Raw genomic sequence first — 20,461 nt, 5'->3', positions numbered from 1 at the left:
TATAAAACTGCAACATTAATGCTACCAGGGTACTGAACATTGAACACCCGTGTTCCATTACAGTGGATTGATGCAAACTGAGGGTTGAGGGAATAAAAGTCTTTCTTATTTGTGAATATGATAGTTGTATGTGTTCCACCAAAAGAAACCCAACCCTTCTGGGAAGCTTATCACTGAGTAAATGTGATGTGTGTTTTGACTTGTGCTACCATGAGAAGTGCAATGAGAAGGTTTCTTGAGGCAAAGTGGCTTCTTTTGCTGGTTTTATATACTGCAGGGCTAAAGATTGATGAGATAAATGACATCAGTGACATGGAAGGTTCCTGTTACATGAAAATTTAATGATATATTAACTTACACAGGCAGAGCTTGTTGAAGATCGTACTTGGAAGAGGCAACAATTTCAAGCCCACATCTCTGAAGAAGCACAAGGGAGGACTTTCACTGGCAGCCCCAAGTGTCTCCAAGTCCCCTTCCACCATTACTCCAGGTTGCAAATCCACAATGGTCCCTGGTTAACAACACCTCCATTTTAAAACGTTGACCTGTTTTCAATTTCCTTCACGGTCTTCTCCCCACTGCCACCCTCTGCCCTCAATTCCTACCCCACCCCCACCACCACCCCCACCCCTTCCCCACCCCACCCCATCCCTTTCTCCTCTTTAATTACTTCCTTATCTAACTCTGGTTTCTTAAATTTGGAACTGATTAATCACTACGCCACTGGCAGTTGTCCCTGCAGCTGCCAAGTTTCTAAGCTCTGGGATTCCTTCATTAAACCTTTTTTTTCCAAGCTCTTATTTTATTCATCAGCTCTGTATCTCCACTCCAGACGTGAAGTAAACTTTTGTTTGATAACACTCCAATTGGGGACAATTTACCATATTAAGGATGCTGTAGAGATGGAAGTTCTGCTAACCTTGTTACTAAAAATTCATCTCCAAAGGCCGAGTGAGATTCAACACCCAAGGTATGGCTCCACCTGTCTTTGTTCCCTCTGCACAAACTTCTCTTCATATCAGTCACTGCCAGCATGAAACCCTTTGGTGTTCTCAAGCTAAACACTATGGCTACAGCTGCTGAAGCAGCAGCTGGTGAAAACCTTGCTGTGAAAAAAATTACTTTCAAAAGAGTGCAAAAAAAAACTCAGGGATGTGTGCTGCCAATGGACAATGGAGGCAGGGAAGGAAAGCTTAGTTTCCTCAAAATGTCTTGAAAGAGAGGAGGCAAAGAAATTTGAATTGTGAACAAAACTTCCGAAATTTCCATCAAACTCTCTTGAACCATTGACTTTCTTTAAAACAAATGCTCATAGTTTTGAGAAAGAAAATAAATTACATTATGCTAATTTTAAAACTTTATTAGGTATCATGGAACAAAAACAGAAACAGAGTTAATGTTTCAAATTAAAGACTCTTCATTGGAACTGGGAAAGTAAGAAAAAAAGTTACCTTTAAATTGCAGAAAGGGAATGGCTCATATAGGGTGGGGCCAGAGCTGCTGCAGTGATTCCACTATTTACAAAGCATCTAGCTGATAGTTTAGAGAGAGAGAGAGAGAACAAACAATGGGACGTGTTAAAGCAGTGAAATGCAGGTCAGAACTGTTGCTGAGACCAGAAACCAAAAGTGGAATGGTGGAAATGACAGCAGATCAGGTAATGTCCTTGGAGAGAGAAAAACGGAGATAATATTACAGATAGATACTCTTACATCAGAACTGGCCAGTTCTAATACAAACAGTAAAAAAGCAAGACACGAGAAACTGCAGATGCTGGAATGTGGAGCAAAAATTAAACTGCTGGAAGAACTCAGCGGGTCGAGCAACATCTGAGGGGTGGAAGGAACTGTTGACATTTCAGGTCAAAATCCTGCATCAGGACATGCAATGGGTCCTGGTGCAAAGTTTTGACCCAAAACATTAACAATTCTTTTCCCCCCACAGAAGGTGCTCAACACATTGAGTTCCTCCAGCAGATTGTTTGTTGCTCCAGAAAAAAGATCAAGTTGTCTAAAATTATTGAATTCAATATTAATTCCCAAAGGATGCAAGATAAGCTGCTGTTCCTCAAGTTTGTTTTGGGCATTGTTGCAATTGTGCAGAAGGCTCCAGACAGATAGGTCAAAGTGGGAAAAGGATGGAGAAGCAAGGTGGCAGACTGGAAAGACTTCTTAAGTAGCAAATGTAAAAAACACTAGAAATTGAGGAATAGCAATCAATTAAGAAATATAATGTCTGTGGTAAGCAAACAGCATGTACTGTTCAAAAGTATAATTGTTGTAACATTCATATCAATGCCTGAAAGAAAAGCTTTGAGAATTCAATTCCCAGGTTCTTTAAGCCTTTTGGATAAAGCAAATCCTTACAAAAAACACTCATAATTCCACCCTTCAACTTCCTTTGAAGCACACACTACATGCTGGGAAATTCGGTGTTACACATGCTCACAAACCCATATTTGGTTCAGGGTAATTCTGCCAAATGTACTTAAAACAAAACTGAATGAATCTCCAGGTGTAATAAAAGAGAATAGCACCAATGTCCAATCTCTGAGAAACAGAAGGTTAACAGCAAATGTATTAATGTGGTTCATAGAGAGATTCAGCCTGGAAACAGGCCCTTCGGCTCACTCAGATCGTGCTAACCATCAACCATCCATTTACACAAATCCTACCCTAACTCATTTTATTCCCCCACATTCCCATCTACTCCCCCTGGATTCTACTATTTATCTACATATTATTAAGGGATAATTTGATACCAAATTTAATTTTATTGTTGAAAATTAGGACTATTTTTATTCTGCTTGTGACTGACTAAACTGAGCCACATGGAAGCCGTAACTGGGAGATATAAAAGTCTTTGTTCAACACAGCAGATCTTCTGCAGAGAATCTGGTTCTCCTCTCCCAAGACAATGTTTTATACTTTTGAACACAAGGATAACAATAAATGATTAACCAGCACAGTTTCAATGGATATCACCACCTACTTAACTTTATCACTTTGATTGTAGACAGGTAACTTTACAGAATTACGTATTTACAATGGTAGCACATCCCAGCCAGCAGAACCTATTTGAATATTCAATACTGGTGGCTGGTCCGAAAGCTTCTGAGCACAAACTCCAGGCACCCAGATATACCTCTTTTGTTGCAGCATTGAGGGATGGCTCCCTGAATATACAACTAGTGACAAAACAGACCGGCCCTGGACTGTATTAAGTGATAGATACACCTTTAACAATGTGTTAATACAGGAGATGGCCACTTAATGCTTCCCTGATCTCATCCTGAAGTTTTCAATGAACGACGACCTGGGTTCAATTCCGGCCACTGTCTGTAAGGAGTTTGTATGTTCTCCCCGTGTCTGCGTGGGTTTCTTCCGGGTGCTCCGATTTCCTCCCACATTCCAAAGATGTACAGATTAGGAAGTTGTGGGCATGCTATGTTGGTGCTGGAAGCGTGGCGACACTTGCGGGCTGCCCCCAGAACACTTTATGCAAAAGATGCATTTCATTGTGTGTTTCGATGTACATGTGACTAATAAAGATATCTTATCTTATCTTATGAACATTCATCTATTGTCTTCCCCTGCGTAATTTCAATGGTACAGAATCAGAATGCCCCACACCCAATGATTGGTTTCAAAAGTCTTAAAGTATCAGTTGAAGTTAAATTGTGAACAGGTTTTATTTCCCGAAAAGTGGTTCTCATTTTAATTAATATCTACTATTCATAATTTCATAACTTCTGAATAATCCCCAACATTGCTCATTTGTGGATGTTAGAAACTCCATTTACTTAGAAAAAGGGACAAAATGTTTTTCCTAAAGCTTATTGATGTTTACAGGGGAAAGGTGTTACAGTGCCACCCAGTGTCAGAATGTGTCACAGGAGATACAAGGCTGCAGATACTGGAATCTGGAGCAAAAAACAAACTTCTGGAGGAACTCAGTGTGTTAAGCAGCATCTGTGAAGGCATAGGGATAGTCGGCATTTTGGGTTGAGACCCTGCATCAGGACTGAGAGTGTAAAGGAGAGATAGGCAGTATAAAGAGGTGGAGGGAAAAGCATTTACAGCAGTGTACACCCTACCAAAATCTAAAGCTGGCTTTGAATTGTTCAATTGCTTTCACTGTAATATAAAATGTTAGTGCTTAAACAACCAGCTAGTTCTTGGTCTTTGAAGCACAGTGGCCTTTGACCTCTGAATATAAGAATCAAGGACAATTGGATCAGAGGAAAGGGCTGGTACTTAGGTTTCTTAAATTAGGTCTGATTTGACAGGAAGTGGGCTAGTTGAATGTTCCCAAGGGGAGGAAGATATGGTACACTGCCACTAAACACAGGGAAGGAAATGTTGCTTTGAGAGGTGGAAAAGGCCACTGAAGGAACTGACCTGGAGATGGATCAGGAAGGATCTATTGTGAGGTCAATATAACACACATGCAAGTTTCTATAGATAACACAAAGGAATGACAAGATAGTAAGGAAAATCACATATAAATTTAATGAGTAATTTGTTTAGAAGAACATTTATTTACGTCTCATGCCTAGTTACTGCCTTCCACACAGGATCTTGTACGATATTCCTGTTGAATTATCAGGGATGGCTTGATGTCCTCCACTCCATTGTTCCCTATTTTGCCCCTTCCAGTTCACGTAAAACTTGCTCATGCAACTGATAATAATTCATGGGAAATAAAAGTTCTGTATCTGTGGACAAAAGGGATGAACCAGACTTTACTACACACTGTTAAATCGCAATAAATAGCACAGTCAATACTGCTAATGTGTACTTAGTTACCAGATTCTTTCTCTGTCTCAACTTCAATGTCATCATCTATTACTGGTGGAAAGATCTTTATGGGTTTCATTAACCTGCTCAGCTCAGAACCAGCTAACAAGATATTCACTTTTGGAGTACTTGTTACACTACTTGCAGGACTGAGTGGAGGGGTTTCCTTCTCCAGTTCAGCTAACTGGATAGTCAGCATGTGGAGCTGTAACAGGTCAATTGCTTTTCTTTCAATTATGCCTGTAAAAAAAAATTTGAAGTTCAGTGATAATCAGCATCTGCAGTCAGTCCTTGGTTTCTCTCATAATCAGCATTACTATAGCAGCTTATACATTGGATTTACATAGATTGTTTTATGTTAGTGATGAACATGAAACCAGGAGATGGAATGAAGCAGCAAAACTCCATAATAGCAATATAAGTCTTGGCTCTTCATTACAGAACGCTGTTGGAAGTCCTGACCAGTTACATTCTCCCTCCTCTTTCATCCCTCTCGTTGCTTCTATTGTCGATGAGACCAGACTCCTTCTCCCTTTGAAGATGCACACTGTACAGCTGAGCATCAACTTCACTTTTCAAATTGTGCATGCAATACCAAGATCCTTAAAACTATCACACCAAACTTCAGTCTCCCTTTCCACTCTGACTTGTTACTACTGCTCAAATTTTGCCCATTCTTCTTACAGCTCCTTACTGGAATCTCTACAGAACTGATAAAAAAAAATCACCATGTCTCTCACTGCTCCAGATTACTTGTCTAATGATTTTCTCCAACTAAACGACAGTCCACTCTGGGACCTCATCACTGACTAATCTCCCTCTGGTCTATTATCCTGGGATGAAGCAAACTAGTTGCAATCTTCTTGTTCTATTTGGCTCTCAGATGCCCTTCCCATCCCAAGTTCTCTCCATCACAAATCCACCTACTTCCACCCCTATAACTTTCTCTCCATCTGCCACACCCCTCACCCCTACATTTCGTGTCTCCAGACTTAGCTACACCAATGCCCTCTTGGCTGGCCAACACTTGGCAAACCTCTGTTCACCCTAAACTCATATGCTTGTATCCTATAAGACTGGCCATGATCATAATGAATGGTGGAACAGGCTCAAGGAGCCATTTAGCCTTCCCCTGGACCTATGACTTTTGTATTCATGTTATGTTCTACCCCACACCAAGTCTTGCTCACCCATTGCTTGGCTGTGCTAGTTCCCAAAAGACTTGCACTTTAAAAATCTCATCATTGTGTTTAAATTCATTCACAGCCTTCGGTATACCCTGCTATCTCAGCGGCCGTCCCTTCACACCTATCCCACCCTTGATTGGTGATCACGCTTTTAGCCATTTGGATGCAAACTCTGGAATTGCTTTCCTAAATGTCCCATTTAATTTCCACATGGTTGGCCAAGCCTTTAGTCCCTGTTCCGGATATCCCTATATTTGGGTCATTTCTCATTTTCACATGAATCCTTGGTTGTAAAATGCTTTGGGATATTTGCTGAGTTAAAGGTGAGATGTGCAGTTGTCTTTCAGCTGAGAATGTAAACCAAGGTCCTGCCTGCTCTCTCAGGTGAATGGAGAATATAGTGGTAGTTTTCTCATAAAGATCAGAGATTTCAGCTTGTGTTATGCCTAACATTAATGCCTCAACAAAATCCTCCACAACAAACTATTTGATCTTCTTCTTCTCAATGCTGCATTAGTGACCCTGCTGTGTGCAAACTGATTGCTGCATTTATTGACAAAACAGCATTTGTTTTTTGGAAATAATCCTTTGGTCTGGAGGTTCTTTGGGATGTCCTGAGGATATGAAGGTTGCTATTTCAATGCAGTTCTTTCTTTCCTGACATAGTTAGAATTAATATAAGATAAGATACGATATCTTTATTAGTCACGTGTACATTGAAACACACAATGAAATCTTTTGCGTAGATTGTTCTGGGGGCAGCCTGCAAGTGTTGCCACACTTCCGGCGCCAACATAGCATGCTCACAACTTCCTAACCTGTACGTCTTTGGAATGTAAGAGGAAACCAGAACACCCAGAGGAAACCCACGCAGACACAGAGAGAACGTACAAACTCCTTACAGACAGTGGCCAGAATTGAACCCAGGTCACTAGCACTGTAATAAAGTTATGCTAACTGCTATGCTACCATAAGATTGTAATCATTTCTGCAATTCAATTCCTAATGTATATCTTAGTTAATTCTTTGTTTCCACCAATGCAGAACAGCGCATAATCAGGAAGTTTTGCCAGTTCCAGAACAGAAAATAAAGTGAATTTTTTCCCCCCTGAGGCCAACTGCAAGACTTGTTATAGACTGAAAGTAATTTGCATTAATTCTAGTTAATTGAGGAAGATAAAACAATGTATGTAAAAAGTAAAAAATTATATTAAAAACAAAAACTGTTGCAGACACTCGAACCTTCGGCATGTTTATACTTCTCACTAGTGTGGCATGCAAAGAGTCACTGTGCATTAGGGCTAATTTTCCAGTTTAGCACTCCCTGCAGGGATGAGGTATATCATGTCTTTCCTGTCGAGAGCTTACCTTTCTGGTGTATGCTTCTGGTGATGGCTCCCTGCCGGGAGGGAAACAACTTGATAAAAACTGCCTCTTTCAGAATGGATTAAACTTACCAAGGAGCCTGCTGGGGAAACCCAGTTTCTCTCTGGTTCCACTGCTGACATTAGGAATCACTGAGTGACAAGTCTCCAGGATTTTAACTGTGTCCTAAGTTAACGATAAATGCTCTTTTGAGGGGTCAGTTCCCTGGTGTTACTTTTGGACTGTGGGCTCTTACAGAATGCCGAACAGCGCAGAATCATGTAAGCCCAGGCAGTTTTGCCAGTTCCAGAACAGAAAATAAAGTCAAATTTTGTTACCCCCTGAGGCCAACTGCAAGAAGGTTCAATACTTGTTATAGACTGAAAGTAATTTGCATTAATTCTAGTTACAGTAATTTTCATTAATTCTTTCAACACATACTCCATCCATGAAACTCCAACTTTAATGGTCAAGAAACTGCAGATGCTGGAATCTGGAGCAACGCACAAAACACTGGAGGATCTCAGGGGGTCAGGAGAATCTATGGAGGGAAATGGACTGTCAACGTTTCAGGTTGAGACCCTTCATCTCGGTCCAGATGATGGGTCTCGACCCAAAATGTCGACTGTCCATATCCCTCTGCATTTGTTGCCTGACCTGCTGAATTCCTCCAGCATTTTGTGTGTCACTCAGTTCAATTGTTGGACAAAGTGATTCTGAGCTTCTTTGATATTTACTGCATCACATTGTTCCTTAAAGCTTGGACAGACTGTCTTGTTTTTGATCTTAGATTTTGCTTTCGTTCATTGCTTTTTGCTGCTGGTGCTTTGCAATGCTGGACTCCTTTTGCAGCCTATTCTAGATTGTTGCTCATAGCTCTAATCATGTAGCTGACATAGCCAATCCCGCAGACCTGCCAATAACTGTCTTGGATTTAGAAGAGGCAGAAGAGTTCAAGCAGAAAGAGGACTGAAAGTGTGTTCGCTCCTCAAATATCTGGATCCAACATCTAATTAAACTCCAGGAGCTCTATGTTCTCTGAACCTAACCGAACTACCTAGCCATGCCTGAACAGTTCATCAATGTAGCTGTCATTAAGTTATGGCACCAACTTAAACCTAACTTGGAAACAAAATCTAGTGGGGAGATATCCCATTCCTTGCCACTGTGATCAAAGTTGAAACAATATTTATGTTACTAAACGTTTTCAAAGTGCTGTTTTCACAGATGACATGTACCATATACATCAGACTTCAGTCCAGCAATGCCTTGTTTGTTAAGGAAATATTTAAGATTCAAGAGGACAAAACACTTTTTGCCATATAGTAGGCTTGTCTAAAGAGGTAGGGCCTCTCTGATCACCCATACACACTCACTGGAGCTCCAATGATTAAGGGACATGAATAAATTAGAAAGGCCTTCACTCCATGCCAAAACAGAGTAATCCAAGTGAAAGCATGGCGTTGTAACTATGATGGCATTGTTTAATGCATAGAACCAACTTTATCCTGAGGAGCAGGTAAATGGATGGTTGAAGCCCAGTCCTTATTCCACTTGTTGCTTCTCATTTGATACCACCCTGGTTGCACCTGTAATCCCTTTTAAGTCTCTCTGTGTGCAGTTTCTTTGATGTATTTCTGTGGTAGTGTTTGAAAGGTGGATGGGCTTGCTCTTTAGTGGCTGCTCAGTCATCTTGGATGTCTCCAAATGAAGACGAAGAAAATGCAGGTTCAGCAATAGGTCAGATGGCAAATGGCAATGCACCTAGTAACAAGACCATGCCACTGTTGGGTGATGTGCTTCCATTCAATTTATGGGGATTAACAAGTAAAAGTAGAGTACACTCAACTTTTGAGCTCAGCAGCTCTGCCATCTGTGGAGGCTCTCTCTCTCTTGATGGTAGTGGACAACCTTTTCGTTTAAAAACAAACTACACCGGTGCTTCAAGCAACAGCTTTCAACATTAACAACACCCCAATTATCAGCTAGAATATCACCATGTGTGCAAAGTTCAGTGCAGACTATGCTTCTAGTTTGATCAGCATTGTATTGGGTGACAAAACCTGAATCAGTTTTATATGAAGGAAGTTTGCCTTTCCCATTCGTTACCACTAATTTGTCTCTATTCATTTACCAGATCTTGGTGTCACTGGCAAGGCCAAGATTTATTAGCCATCTCTAATTAACCTTGAGCCATTGCAGCTCATCTGGAGAAGGTATTGTTTAAAATTGTTTTCCAGCATTTAGACACATCAATGATGAAGGAACGGCAATATACCTAATGAGTGGCATATGAGTTATTTGGAGGAGAGCTGCATCATTCTATGGGAAAAAGATTGTAGGTTTGGGAGATGTTGTTGAACAGACCTCAGCAAGTTGCTGCTGTACAGTTTGCAGATGATGCACGAGGCCACAGTGTGCTGGTGGTAAAAGGGGTGGGTATTTAGGATGCCGGTGCCAATCAAGTGGGTTGCCTTGTCCTGGGTGGTGTCAATTTCTTGAGTAATGTTGGAGCTACACTCATCTGGGCAAGTGCAGAATATTCCTTCACACTCTGTCCTGACTTACGCAATGTAGATCTCGAGTGTCAGAGGTGAGTCACATTACATCTTTCATTATCAGGACTGACATTTCATCATCGACAGTAACAGAAAGTAATGGTAGAATGTAGTTACGTTGCTTTTCAGCACATTGTGAATGATGAAAATGTCATAGTCCTTACCTTACAAATAAATATTAAGATCATTGAACCCATTAAATGTCTCAGCCAAAGACTCCAGTACAACCTGGGAGAACTAGTCTTTGAAATGATGACAATGTGGTGATTCAGACTCAATCAACAATATGCTGCATTCATTCCAGGAGGCAGATTCTTGCCAAAACTGTACCAAAATGACAAACATTCTTTTTATTACTTACAATGGTCCTTGCAGTTGAAGAAGTTACCATCCATTTGAAAAAATTGTGGGCCTTAACTTTCTGCGCAGAATACTCTATTTCTAGAATTGGAAATTGGACTAATCAGAGCTGTTTCCAGTGTACAGAAACTGATAGAATTTCCATTGTCTCATTATGGAAGTCATCAGGAATTCACAACATTCTGGGATGCACTGAGCATGGATATCTTGATGTTTACATTTAAACAATTAAATTTGCTCAGTTTTCTTTTAAATTTAAAAATAACATTTTTGATACACATCTGCTGTGAGTCAATTCAGTGGTTGTCCTCCTTAACCAAATGTTTCTCCCGCTGCCCTCATAACACCTTAATGTTAATGGCTTACTGTTTAGTTTGGGAACCATGTTCCCAATCTTCCAGTCAAATCTCTTTCCTGTTTCTGATCAATAGCACTCACCTAAATAATCCAGTGCATTGAAATTTAAGATGCCCTCATTACCACACAATTTCTGTTGGATTGGTGTTAAATCACAGTGTATTTTCTTGGCAAGGGATTCTACGCTGGATTTCAGCTGATCCAAGGTTTTGCTAACGTGTGTATACATCCTTTCATACTTATTTGTCTGTTGGGTTGTACTTTCAAGAGCTCGCTGCAGAAAAGACAACATGTTTTTAGTTTACAACTTGTCAAAGAATCAATGAAAAGGGAAGGTAAAATCAAGTGTAAAATATGCTTTTCATTATCAGAAACAGAATCTGAAACGCACTTTTACAGGCCGTCCCTGGGTTACAAATGCCTGACCTATGGACACCTGTACATACGAATGAGCTCCCATAATATTATTAAATTCAACAGTCCAATGTACATACATCCATTTGTTCCTTCAAATGACAGAACTAGTTTCCCCTCTCTCTCTCCATTTTTAGTAATTGTTCTCTCTTATACATCTCATGTGCTTTTGATGCCGTTCATTACAATACTCTGGGGGTATTATCACCATATCAAACTACTTTTGTGTACTTTTCAACTCACTCAAGGAGGCTATCAACCCATACCTTCAAGGCAATTAATGTTGGTCTTGTCAGTAATGTCCAAATCCTGTTAATGAGTAAAACATCTCAACGTGTTTTAATTACATTCTAGAACATTCTTACCTCTAGCTCCTTTATGAGTCTGTGCATCTCTGCCTCACTTTGGCCACGTTGGTTTTGTATTTGTAATATTTCATCCTGCACATTTAAAATGGAAAATTATTGGTGAAATGAATAATATCAAACATTCTTGGTCCAAAAATCAGGATAAGGAAAATACACCATAATTTACTTTTGTTGCTTGGAAATGCTTTGGTGCCTGGAAAGCATTGTAATATTTGCAATATGATGGGCAATGAAATGCTTTCCTAGAGGGCCTGCTGCTGCAAAATTCTATTGCACATGATATCCAAGGTTTATTGTACTCAAAGGTATTGCTCATGGGTCTGTTTTGTGGATCATTGGAAGAAAGGAGAGTCAGGCCATCAACTGCGCCTCAACACTCAAGTTAGGGCACTGGGGAGGATCATCACAAGGGAGGTGGGGCCTCATCATAGTCAGTTGCTGGGAAAGCAGTCCTCAACGTTTCAGTCGAGATCCAATTTGGTGTTACTAACTTTATAAGTGGGGTTGCAATGACCATTGACAGTGTAATACTAGTTTGGTTCTTTTCACTTTGAAGGTCATTATCATCACTGTGCCTCTTGTCTATTCAATGTCTATTCTTGTCTATTCAATATTGATCCATTCACTTACTTACAGTAGAAAGACAGTAATGGATATTTATGACATGTTACCTGAATACTGACTGCATCATTACAGGCTTGCAATATATCTTGCATGGGGTCATGACCAGAAGAAAGTTGGGAAGGGCTGCGCTGGAGTTGTGATTCTGTGCTGCTGTGTTTCATGACTGATGAAGGCTCCAAAGGCAGATCTGCTGCTCAGGCAATGCCTCTTTAAGTTACAAGAAAACATGTGCGGTGAGGGCTTGTTTCTGCAAGAGTGGCCTCATTGTAGAAGTGTAATGTATAACATAAATTAAAATAATGGAAGTGGTCTCTATTGGATGCCAGTGCACATGTCCCGGTGTATCTCTGCATCAATCGTCAGAGGCGTGGAGAACCTGAAAGGAAGGTTGTGGACTTCCTGAAGTGAACTTCATTCTGTGACAGATTTTCAGAGGTAACGTTATTGAATTGTGCAATAAATATGCTTCTGGGTCATATTCTTCAGATTTCTGCTGTAACATTTACTTTTATAAAAATTCATAAGGGTGCTCAGAAAAACTCAGTTTATCATTTAGATAACGATAAAGGTGTATTGTATTCAGCAAGACCAAATATCAAATCTGAGACCTACTCTACCATGGGAGGCTTTTATCAAACTACTTGTGTTTGGTACTTTCCATTAAGTGGATTAGAGGTTTAATTTTAAAATAAAGGCTGCTAGAAACTGGACAGGATTGGGGCGTGATACAATGCTGCTCCCTCACCCGTCCTATCAAATTCAGAATAATATTCATCTCAGTGTTAAACAGTGACTCTTTACCAAGCTTGTCTTCAGTAAGCATAAAGATTACCAACTGACAAACCTTTTTGCACTCATAATCCATTGATGATCTAACCTACAAATTCTAGACCACATGCAACTGCAATATTTCTGTGGAACAAAAATTCCAAAACAAAATCTATAATAAATTTAAATTGCTAATGATGTGGAAAGAGCAAGCCTGGATCTGATAAAGGAAACCTGTGCAAAGGGGTGCTTTCTTCATAGCAATGAAGGAATCTTATGCTGCAATACTTTACAAACCTTAATATTCTGTATCTTCTCTTGCTTTTGTTCCAATTGAATGTTGATTTCATTTATAAAATTAAATAGTGCATAATTTTTCTCCTCCGTGGCAATAAACTCATTGCCCAAACTGTAAAGGTTGTCTCTGCCAGTCAGATGTTTAAGTTGATTATATACTTCTTCATACGCCTCATATTCAATTTCCTGAGCGGTTTTCTTACCAATTTTATCCTGAGATTGATCTAAAAAATGCAGTAAAATATGTTTTTAAATTAGATTTTCCATTTGTGTGCTTATTTATTGAGATCCATTTGCACAAATGTGAATTTTCACTTCTGAGTAAATTTCCTGGCTTACATTTATTTAAAATAATTCCGTAATTATTTTGCAGTCAAAGGTAATGGTTAAGGGTGTTTGTGGAATAAAACATTTCTATTTCTAGTGTAAAAAATGTCAGTGTCTAGCACTGCCAGATGACTGTAAAGTGTAGCCAGATGCAGGCTGAAGCTCCTCCTGCTCCACAACACCCATGTAACCCCTGGATGGAACGTTCACAAATTATGATCCTGAAACAAAAATAAATGGTACAATTATCAAGTATTTAAATAAAAGGTATAGCTTCATCATTGTAACCTGTGGCACCATTCACACACCAAAGGCTCTCCTCATGTAAATAAGTAGATGTGTAAACAAGTTTACAGAGTTGCTCATCACCCAACCCTTTGTGCGACAAGCAAAGAGCGTTAAACATACATTAGACAGAAGCTAAAATACCATACCTTATTGTGCTTTAACTGTAGATTCAAGATTCACCTCTGCATCTTCTGCACACTCTGGCTATATTGTTTGTAACCTGCAAAGACTTAGAGGTTACTTCAACAGCATCTCCCTCCCTGGCTATCCTGAGCACTGAGACGGACAAGAGCAGTGAAGTCACCTGGAAACCATTACCAGCACCTCATAGTCCACCTGGGCAGTCTCCAACCTGGCAACATGAATGTTGAATTCTCAAACTTCCGATAACCACTCCCTCTCTGTCCCTTTTCCTCTTTTATCTTTACTCTCTCTCCAACAGGCACCCATCACCCCATCTCTTTCCCCCCCCCGCCGTCTCCATCTGCCCATCACCCACACACTCCTCCCACCAGTTCCCCTCCCCACCTCCCTTTACTCCACCGTCCCCTCCTATCAGATTCCATCATCTTCAGCCCTTTGTCGCTCCCAGCTTCTGACATCATTCCCACTCTCTCCCCTGCCCTCAATCTACCTATCACCCCCCTCATCTGTATGCACCCCTTCCCTTCACCTTTTTATACTGGTTACCTCCCCTCTTTCTTTCCAGTCCACATGAAGGGTCTCGACCCAAAACATCGACTGTCCATTTCCCTCCATAGATGCTGCCTGACCCGCTAAGTTCCTCCAGCTCCTTTGTGTGTTGCTCCAGATGACTAGCATCCGCAGTCTCTTATGTCTCCATTAACCTCACTTCCAAGTTACACCTCTCTGACACAGACATATATAACTCCATCTGTACTCTGGGATTCCCAACACCATTGTGGTACACATTTGGCACAAGGACTGTAGCTTTATGAAAGAAAACCCATCACAACTTACTTAGGATGACAGATCCAGCCAGAATTGTCCACAATCCATAAGCAAAATTAGCAAAGAATTAGGCACTGATTAGAAAGAATGCTCTACCGCTTCAGATATTGGATATTAAACCTCATCTTATTTTAGCAAATAAAAACTTTCAGCTTTACTAGTCTACCTTCTTTTGTAAACTGTCGAAATTTAATCAGCATAAAGTCCTTAAGTCTTGACTCATGATCAATAATACGCATTAGTTCCTTTATCTCTGTGTTATACAGTAGAATGTCTTTAGCACTTCGTTCTTTCACGGCATTTATCCTTGTTTCTGCCTCCATCCTGGGAAAGAGAAAGATTAACTTATTTTTGGAACATCTGAAACATTTGGAACATTTTTGAACATCTAAAAAAAAGCAGGTTATGAGTTATTGAACAACAATGCATAGTCCAGGTTTGAGTGGCATTGCTGTTGTTGCAATTTTTTACTCCAGGTTCAACACAGCACACCTGGCAAGGAGATCTGTCCTTTCCATGGGCACCATTGGGAAGTCACATTAGGAAGGTCAGGCAGCTTTTCTGATTTGGTGTACCCTGAATATTTTCCTTTCAAAAAATAAGGCAAAAGCTTTTTACCTGCAAGAAAAGACCTTTTCTATAAAAGTTTCCCACTGGTTACACCAGCAATTTTAAGTTTTATAGGTGGCAATGCAACCTGGTTCCTGACGTTGGCCAGCAGGTATGTAGATGAAAGTAAATTGTCACCTTTCTCAGTTCAGCTCAGAACAGGAATCATCCTCTGTGCCTCTACATTCAGACTCCCCCCAGTGGCAGCGTTGGAAATGCAAATGGTGTGCTACTGAGCTGCACAAAGCACAGATTCCCTCGATCAGGACCAACTGGTGGACGAAGCTCAGAAGATGAATGGTTGAGTGCCCTTGGTCACTGCAAATCATTCATATATCAAGGTACTCTTCTCCTTAGACAGAACCTCACGAACCTAACTTACCACCACTCTGGTTGTGTGGGTTCTGGGGGCTGGCTGATGAGGCCAAGGTGGGAACTGCAGACAGTGGGGCAGGAGGTGGCTGATGGACCATTTGGGTGGATGTTAATGAGGTGGTCCACACCTTCCACTGCTTACAAGGGGTCTCTTGATGCGTGCTCCTGATGCATGGCCTTGAGATTCTCAACACCATATGGAATGTTTCTTCTGAACTTTGAGTGGCCATGAGCCAGAGATTGCCAGGAGTCAGTAGGGATGTTGCGTTTCTTCAAGGAAACTTTGAGCCTTGAATCTTTTCCTCCGTCCACCTGCTCATCTCTTCCCATGACAGTGTTTGGAACAGAATGTCTATCTGGGAGTCTGGTGCTGGGTGTAAACAACATGGTCTGCCCATCAATGCCTTTGTAATTGGCGCCTCAACACTGGGAGAAGACCTTGACATTGATTCACTCATCCTTTCAGTGAATTTAAAGGATGCTGTGGGGACACTGCTGGTGGTATTTTCCAGGCAGGAGTTAGACACCAGGTGCCTCATTCCCAATGTTCTCATAACTTCTTTCCATGCTGACCACAGGCAGTGCCTGACAAGTGACTACGTACAAAGTAAAAGTTACAAGCTTGTTCCGGCAGAGGCACATTCCATGAGTGGCAGCACCTGCCGAAGATCAGGGGTAAAAATTGAAGTGCAAAATAACTACATTCAATGCTCTTTATTTATCAGAGTAGTTGGTGTATGAAGAGGAGAAGAGATTCATTATTATGCTTTGGAATCCCAGAAGGGATGACCTTTAAGCAGATTCAAAATGAAAAAAATAACAGAAACGTTTCCACAGTCAAGAGCTTGAACCTCGACCCTTGCCAGGACAACAAGGGCCTGTGAACACAACAAACTGGAGCAGCCTTTCAACAAGATCATGGTTGATCTAAGCTTTGGTCTCAAATCCACTTCCAGCTCATTCTTATAACTCTTGATTCCCTGGTAGATCCAAAATTCATCTACCTCAGCCTTGCACATTCCTAATGTCTCATCATCCCCAGAGGCTGGATCGAGAAATCCAGGAGGTTCACAACCTATTGAAAGAATAAATTCCATCTCATCTCCCAGCTCCAGAGAAAATGCCCCCAACTTCTAAATTATCCCAGTAGTGAAACATCCTCAAGGATCCACCAGGTCAAGCCTCTTCAGAATGGTTTATGTTTCAATAACATCATCAGTCTTCTAAACTCCAGACAGTATCGGCCCAATCTAATCAACCTTTCCTTGCCAATAACCCCTTTATCTCAGGAATCAATTTTGTGAACCCTCTCTCATTGCCTTCAAGGCAGGTATATCCACTCTTACGTAGAAGACCAAAGCCATACACAGGTAGTAAGATGTTCAAATATGTAATATCTTTTAAGTCATGTGTTGGGTGCCCTTTTCTGTTGATCATTTCCTCTGAAGCAATGAACCAGCAATGTTGTTTCCATGCTTGAATTTTCATCTCTTTTCTGCCAAGTGTGAAAGAAATATTAATATAATTCAGATTGGCACCACTGGCCAAATTTGCCATTTCAGCATTGACGTGCCTGTGAAAACCTCTATCTCCGTGAAAACCTTTATCTTGATGCTTGAAAGAATGAATTGCCCTTCAGTTTTGCATGATAGGTACAGCTATTTAAAAATCCATGTAGTTCCATAGATTTCACCATGCCGATTTACCTTCTTAATCTGGTATTGATTAGATGAATACTCACCGTTGGTCATAAGCTTGTATAGACTCCTCAACAATATCTTTCATTATTTTCTTTTGTTCTTGTAATTTTGCACTGAGTTTGTTATATAGTTTAATGTAAATCTCTTTATTAACTCTCAGGACATTAATTTCTTCACGGAGCTTGCAATTTTCAGTCAGTATTGTGTTAAACTTTATAGTTGCCTGAAAGAGAATTTGTCAAGAATTATAAGACATTTTCTGAAATAATTATTGCAATGGGATAATTATACGAGGTGGAAATTGATCACTGACTGGATTTTTGATTATTCCATACTCTGTTAATTTTTTTGCACACTTTTATAGCAGTTAACAACAGCTGAGCTCGAGCAAGTGAACTCGTTAATGTTTGTTGAGTTATGGGACTAAAGGCTCTTTCTTCTTCCATGTTTACATATATTGTGACTTATAAGCTTAGTTTTGTGAGCTCTGTAACATTTCATTAGAGCAAAGATGAACCAGAAATAGAATTGTTGCTCAATAATAACAGCTTGCTTTTAATATCACATCTCATGTTATCATACAAAGGCTATTTTACTTTTCCAAATGGGAACCAAGCAGTGGTAGGAGACTTGACCGAACACTTGGTTAAAGATGGAGTTTCAAGGCCCACACAGGCAAAAGAAGCAGATGAGTTTACTGAAGAAATTGTGAATGATCTACCTGAGGGGACTGAGGGGTGAGCCTGGCTGAGGGGTGTGCAAAGAGGGTAGGGATGAAGATAATGACTACGTTGGAAGGCTAAGTGATATGAGCAAGACACCTCAGGAATTTCTTAGTCTAAGGGGTGGGAAGAGCTTAGATTTAATGTGAGTCTGAGGATTTTAAATTCAATGTACTGGAAGTCAAAGGTAGGTTGGGGAGAACACATGAGGGTGAACTCAGCTTAAGTGGCAGGTTTTAAGTAACTTAGATGTGTGGGTGGTGCAGGATCAAATGCTGGCATGGACTACACTGACATGTTAGAACTAAAAGCATTGATGAGAGTTTTGACTGCAGTTGTAACTAATTGGGAGTGAATGCTGGCGATATTTATTCAAGTGGATGTAAGGATTTGGTGATAAATAGAAATTTGAAACTCAATTCCCAGTTCAAGAAATGGCACAAGTTCACCAAGGTTGCTTCAGCTGCACTGTGTGGCTCAGAAAGGGAATAAAATCAGGAGCTTATGAGTTGTGCATGGTCTGCACTTCCCTTGGAGAATAAGCTGGCTCAGCAGTCAGATATTGAATAGGGTAGTGGTTGATGGCGAAGTGAAGCTGGGTGTCCACATAAAGGCTCATCCTATATCAATGGATGACTTAATGAAGTAGTGTACAGATGAGGAAGGATGGATCCTTTAGAAACTCTCATGTTAGTGTGTGGAAGATGAAAAAATATCATTCCTGGGGGTGGAAAAGTTTGGGGTGATGCAATATGGAGGAAGGTATCAAGGAAGAAATAGATTTAGAGTGGGGAAGGAAAATTAGAGTGAGTCCCTGGGAACACTATGTTTGTCATCGGGAATAACAAGAGAATAGTTCCATATTTATAAAGCAACTTTCATGCCCATTCATATGCCCTCAGAGTATTCTGCAACCCATAATCACTGTAAGGAGAATTCCCTGCTCTCGTTTGAATAGGGAAACAAAGTCTCCATGAATTTGGATGTTTAATGTTTCATCCAAATGTTGCCATTTCCCATGTTGCACCATCCCCTCAGCCATATCTGATTTGTTTAAGCCCCCTGAACCCACAGTCTTCTAACCCAAGTTGAGATTTACCAAAAGCTAAAATTTTTGTACATCAAGCAATTAGACGTGACAAAACCAACTAACAAAGAATGAACTATTGATCTGAAAATATATTCTATGAACGTTACACAGCTGACCCAGGCATGACAATAAATTTAAAGATCTATAAATATTTTTAATGTTTTGATTTGGCAACCTGTATTCTTGCCCATTCACTTTCCACAACCAGCTAAGTTACCTCTTATATGTAGACATACCGAATGAGATCATACCTCAGCCTGCAAAAGCTTTTTTTAATTTCCTTTTATTGCTGCCAATAAAATGTCTTTGTTACTAGGGCCTAGGCCAACAACACAGAAACAATGGCTTAATATTCCAGACCAGAAAATCCAAGCTGTTTTAGTTGTACCATTCAATAATATCAGCCCCCACTGGCAGTGGGCTGCAGCAGTTGCACCCATTTCCTGTACCAGCCTCACCAAGGTCTCACCCTTTGTACAAAACATCATTTTTCGTTTCTATTTATTTAAAGGCAACAAGTGCAGCTCTTCAGTTGTGGGTACAAGTGCCATAGGAAGAATGTTTTGCAATGTTTACATTATTTATTGAATGCAAGAAATTGTTGGACACTTTGTCATGTTTGTCGGTGTATTTTAGGACTTTAGGGGAAATTCTTTTTCACTCTATGTTAGTTTTACAGGCACCTACATTTCATGGCAGAGCAAACACACCCAAATGAACACACCCAGTCTAGATGCCTGACAAGCCCTGGGTCCTGTGCTTGAGCCCAGGCCCTGTGGTCAGGTGGTCCGGAGTTCACTGTAAAGACCCACGTGCCCAGTCATTTTTCATAAATTTTCAGAAGCTCTGGGCCAAATCCAAAGAGTGTCAGTCATTGGGGATCACAGGTTCAAAGGCTGGAGCTCTCCACCACTTGCAGAGTTCAATACAGGTGACCCTCGTGTTATGGAAATTTGCCCTCACAGATTTCACAAATCACTACCAAAACATCTGGGATACAGAATAGAAGCTTACTGTTATGAAGTTTATGTGAAAAAAAACACAAAATTTGTTTTCTTTATCAATTTGCACTTCTTGACACATGAACAACTGAGGCAGCTTTCTGTTATGGAAAATTGTGATACAGTCCGTTTTCTAGGAATGCAACCACCAGGGGTCACACGTATTGCAGTAAGACTGAATTTGCTCTCACCTATGTTTAAGCCTTGCAGCTCCACCCTCTTCCCTACCTTTATTTTGTTAATTTGTTCCCAGTTTAGTCAAACCAAGAGTCCCAGGGTC

General features: G+C 40.5%; 1 protein-coding gene across 1 annotated transcript in view; it reads right to left on the bottom strand.

Annotated features, from left to right (window-relative positions):
* Positions 1 to 885: 885 nt before the first annotated feature.
* LOC127579627 (coiled-coil domain-containing protein 63-like) overlaps positions 886 to 20,461 on the bottom strand; it is a 67,595-nt gene continuing 48,019 nt past the window's right edge. The window contains exons 6-12 of the mRNA XM_052032517.1: positions 17,410 to 17,591; positions 14,851 to 15,008; positions 13,098 to 13,321; positions 11,406 to 11,480; positions 10,708 to 10,900; positions 4,809 to 5,039; positions 886 to 1,106 (exon numbers count right to left, since the gene is read on the bottom strand). Of these exons, the coding sequence (XP_051888477.1) occupies positions 886 to 1,106; positions 4,809 to 5,039; positions 10,708 to 10,900; positions 11,406 to 11,480; positions 13,098 to 13,321; positions 14,851 to 15,008; positions 17,410 to 17,591 (1,284 nt within the window). The remainder of the gene's footprint in view (positions 1,107 to 4,808; positions 5,040 to 10,707; positions 10,901 to 11,405; positions 11,481 to 13,097; positions 13,322 to 14,850; positions 15,009 to 17,409; positions 17,592 to 20,461) is intronic.

The sequence above is a fragment of the Pristis pectinata genome, chromosome 17 (genome assembly GCF_009764475.1).
Source record: "Pristis pectinata isolate sPriPec2 chromosome 17, sPriPec2.1.pri, whole genome shotgun sequence".
Lineage (NCBI taxonomy): Eukaryota > Metazoa > Chordata > Chondrichthyes > Rhinopristiformes > Pristidae > Pristis > Pristis pectinata.
The sequence above is the reverse complement of the archived record's forward strand: the minus strand, read 5'-3'. Positions and strand labels throughout refer to the sequence as shown.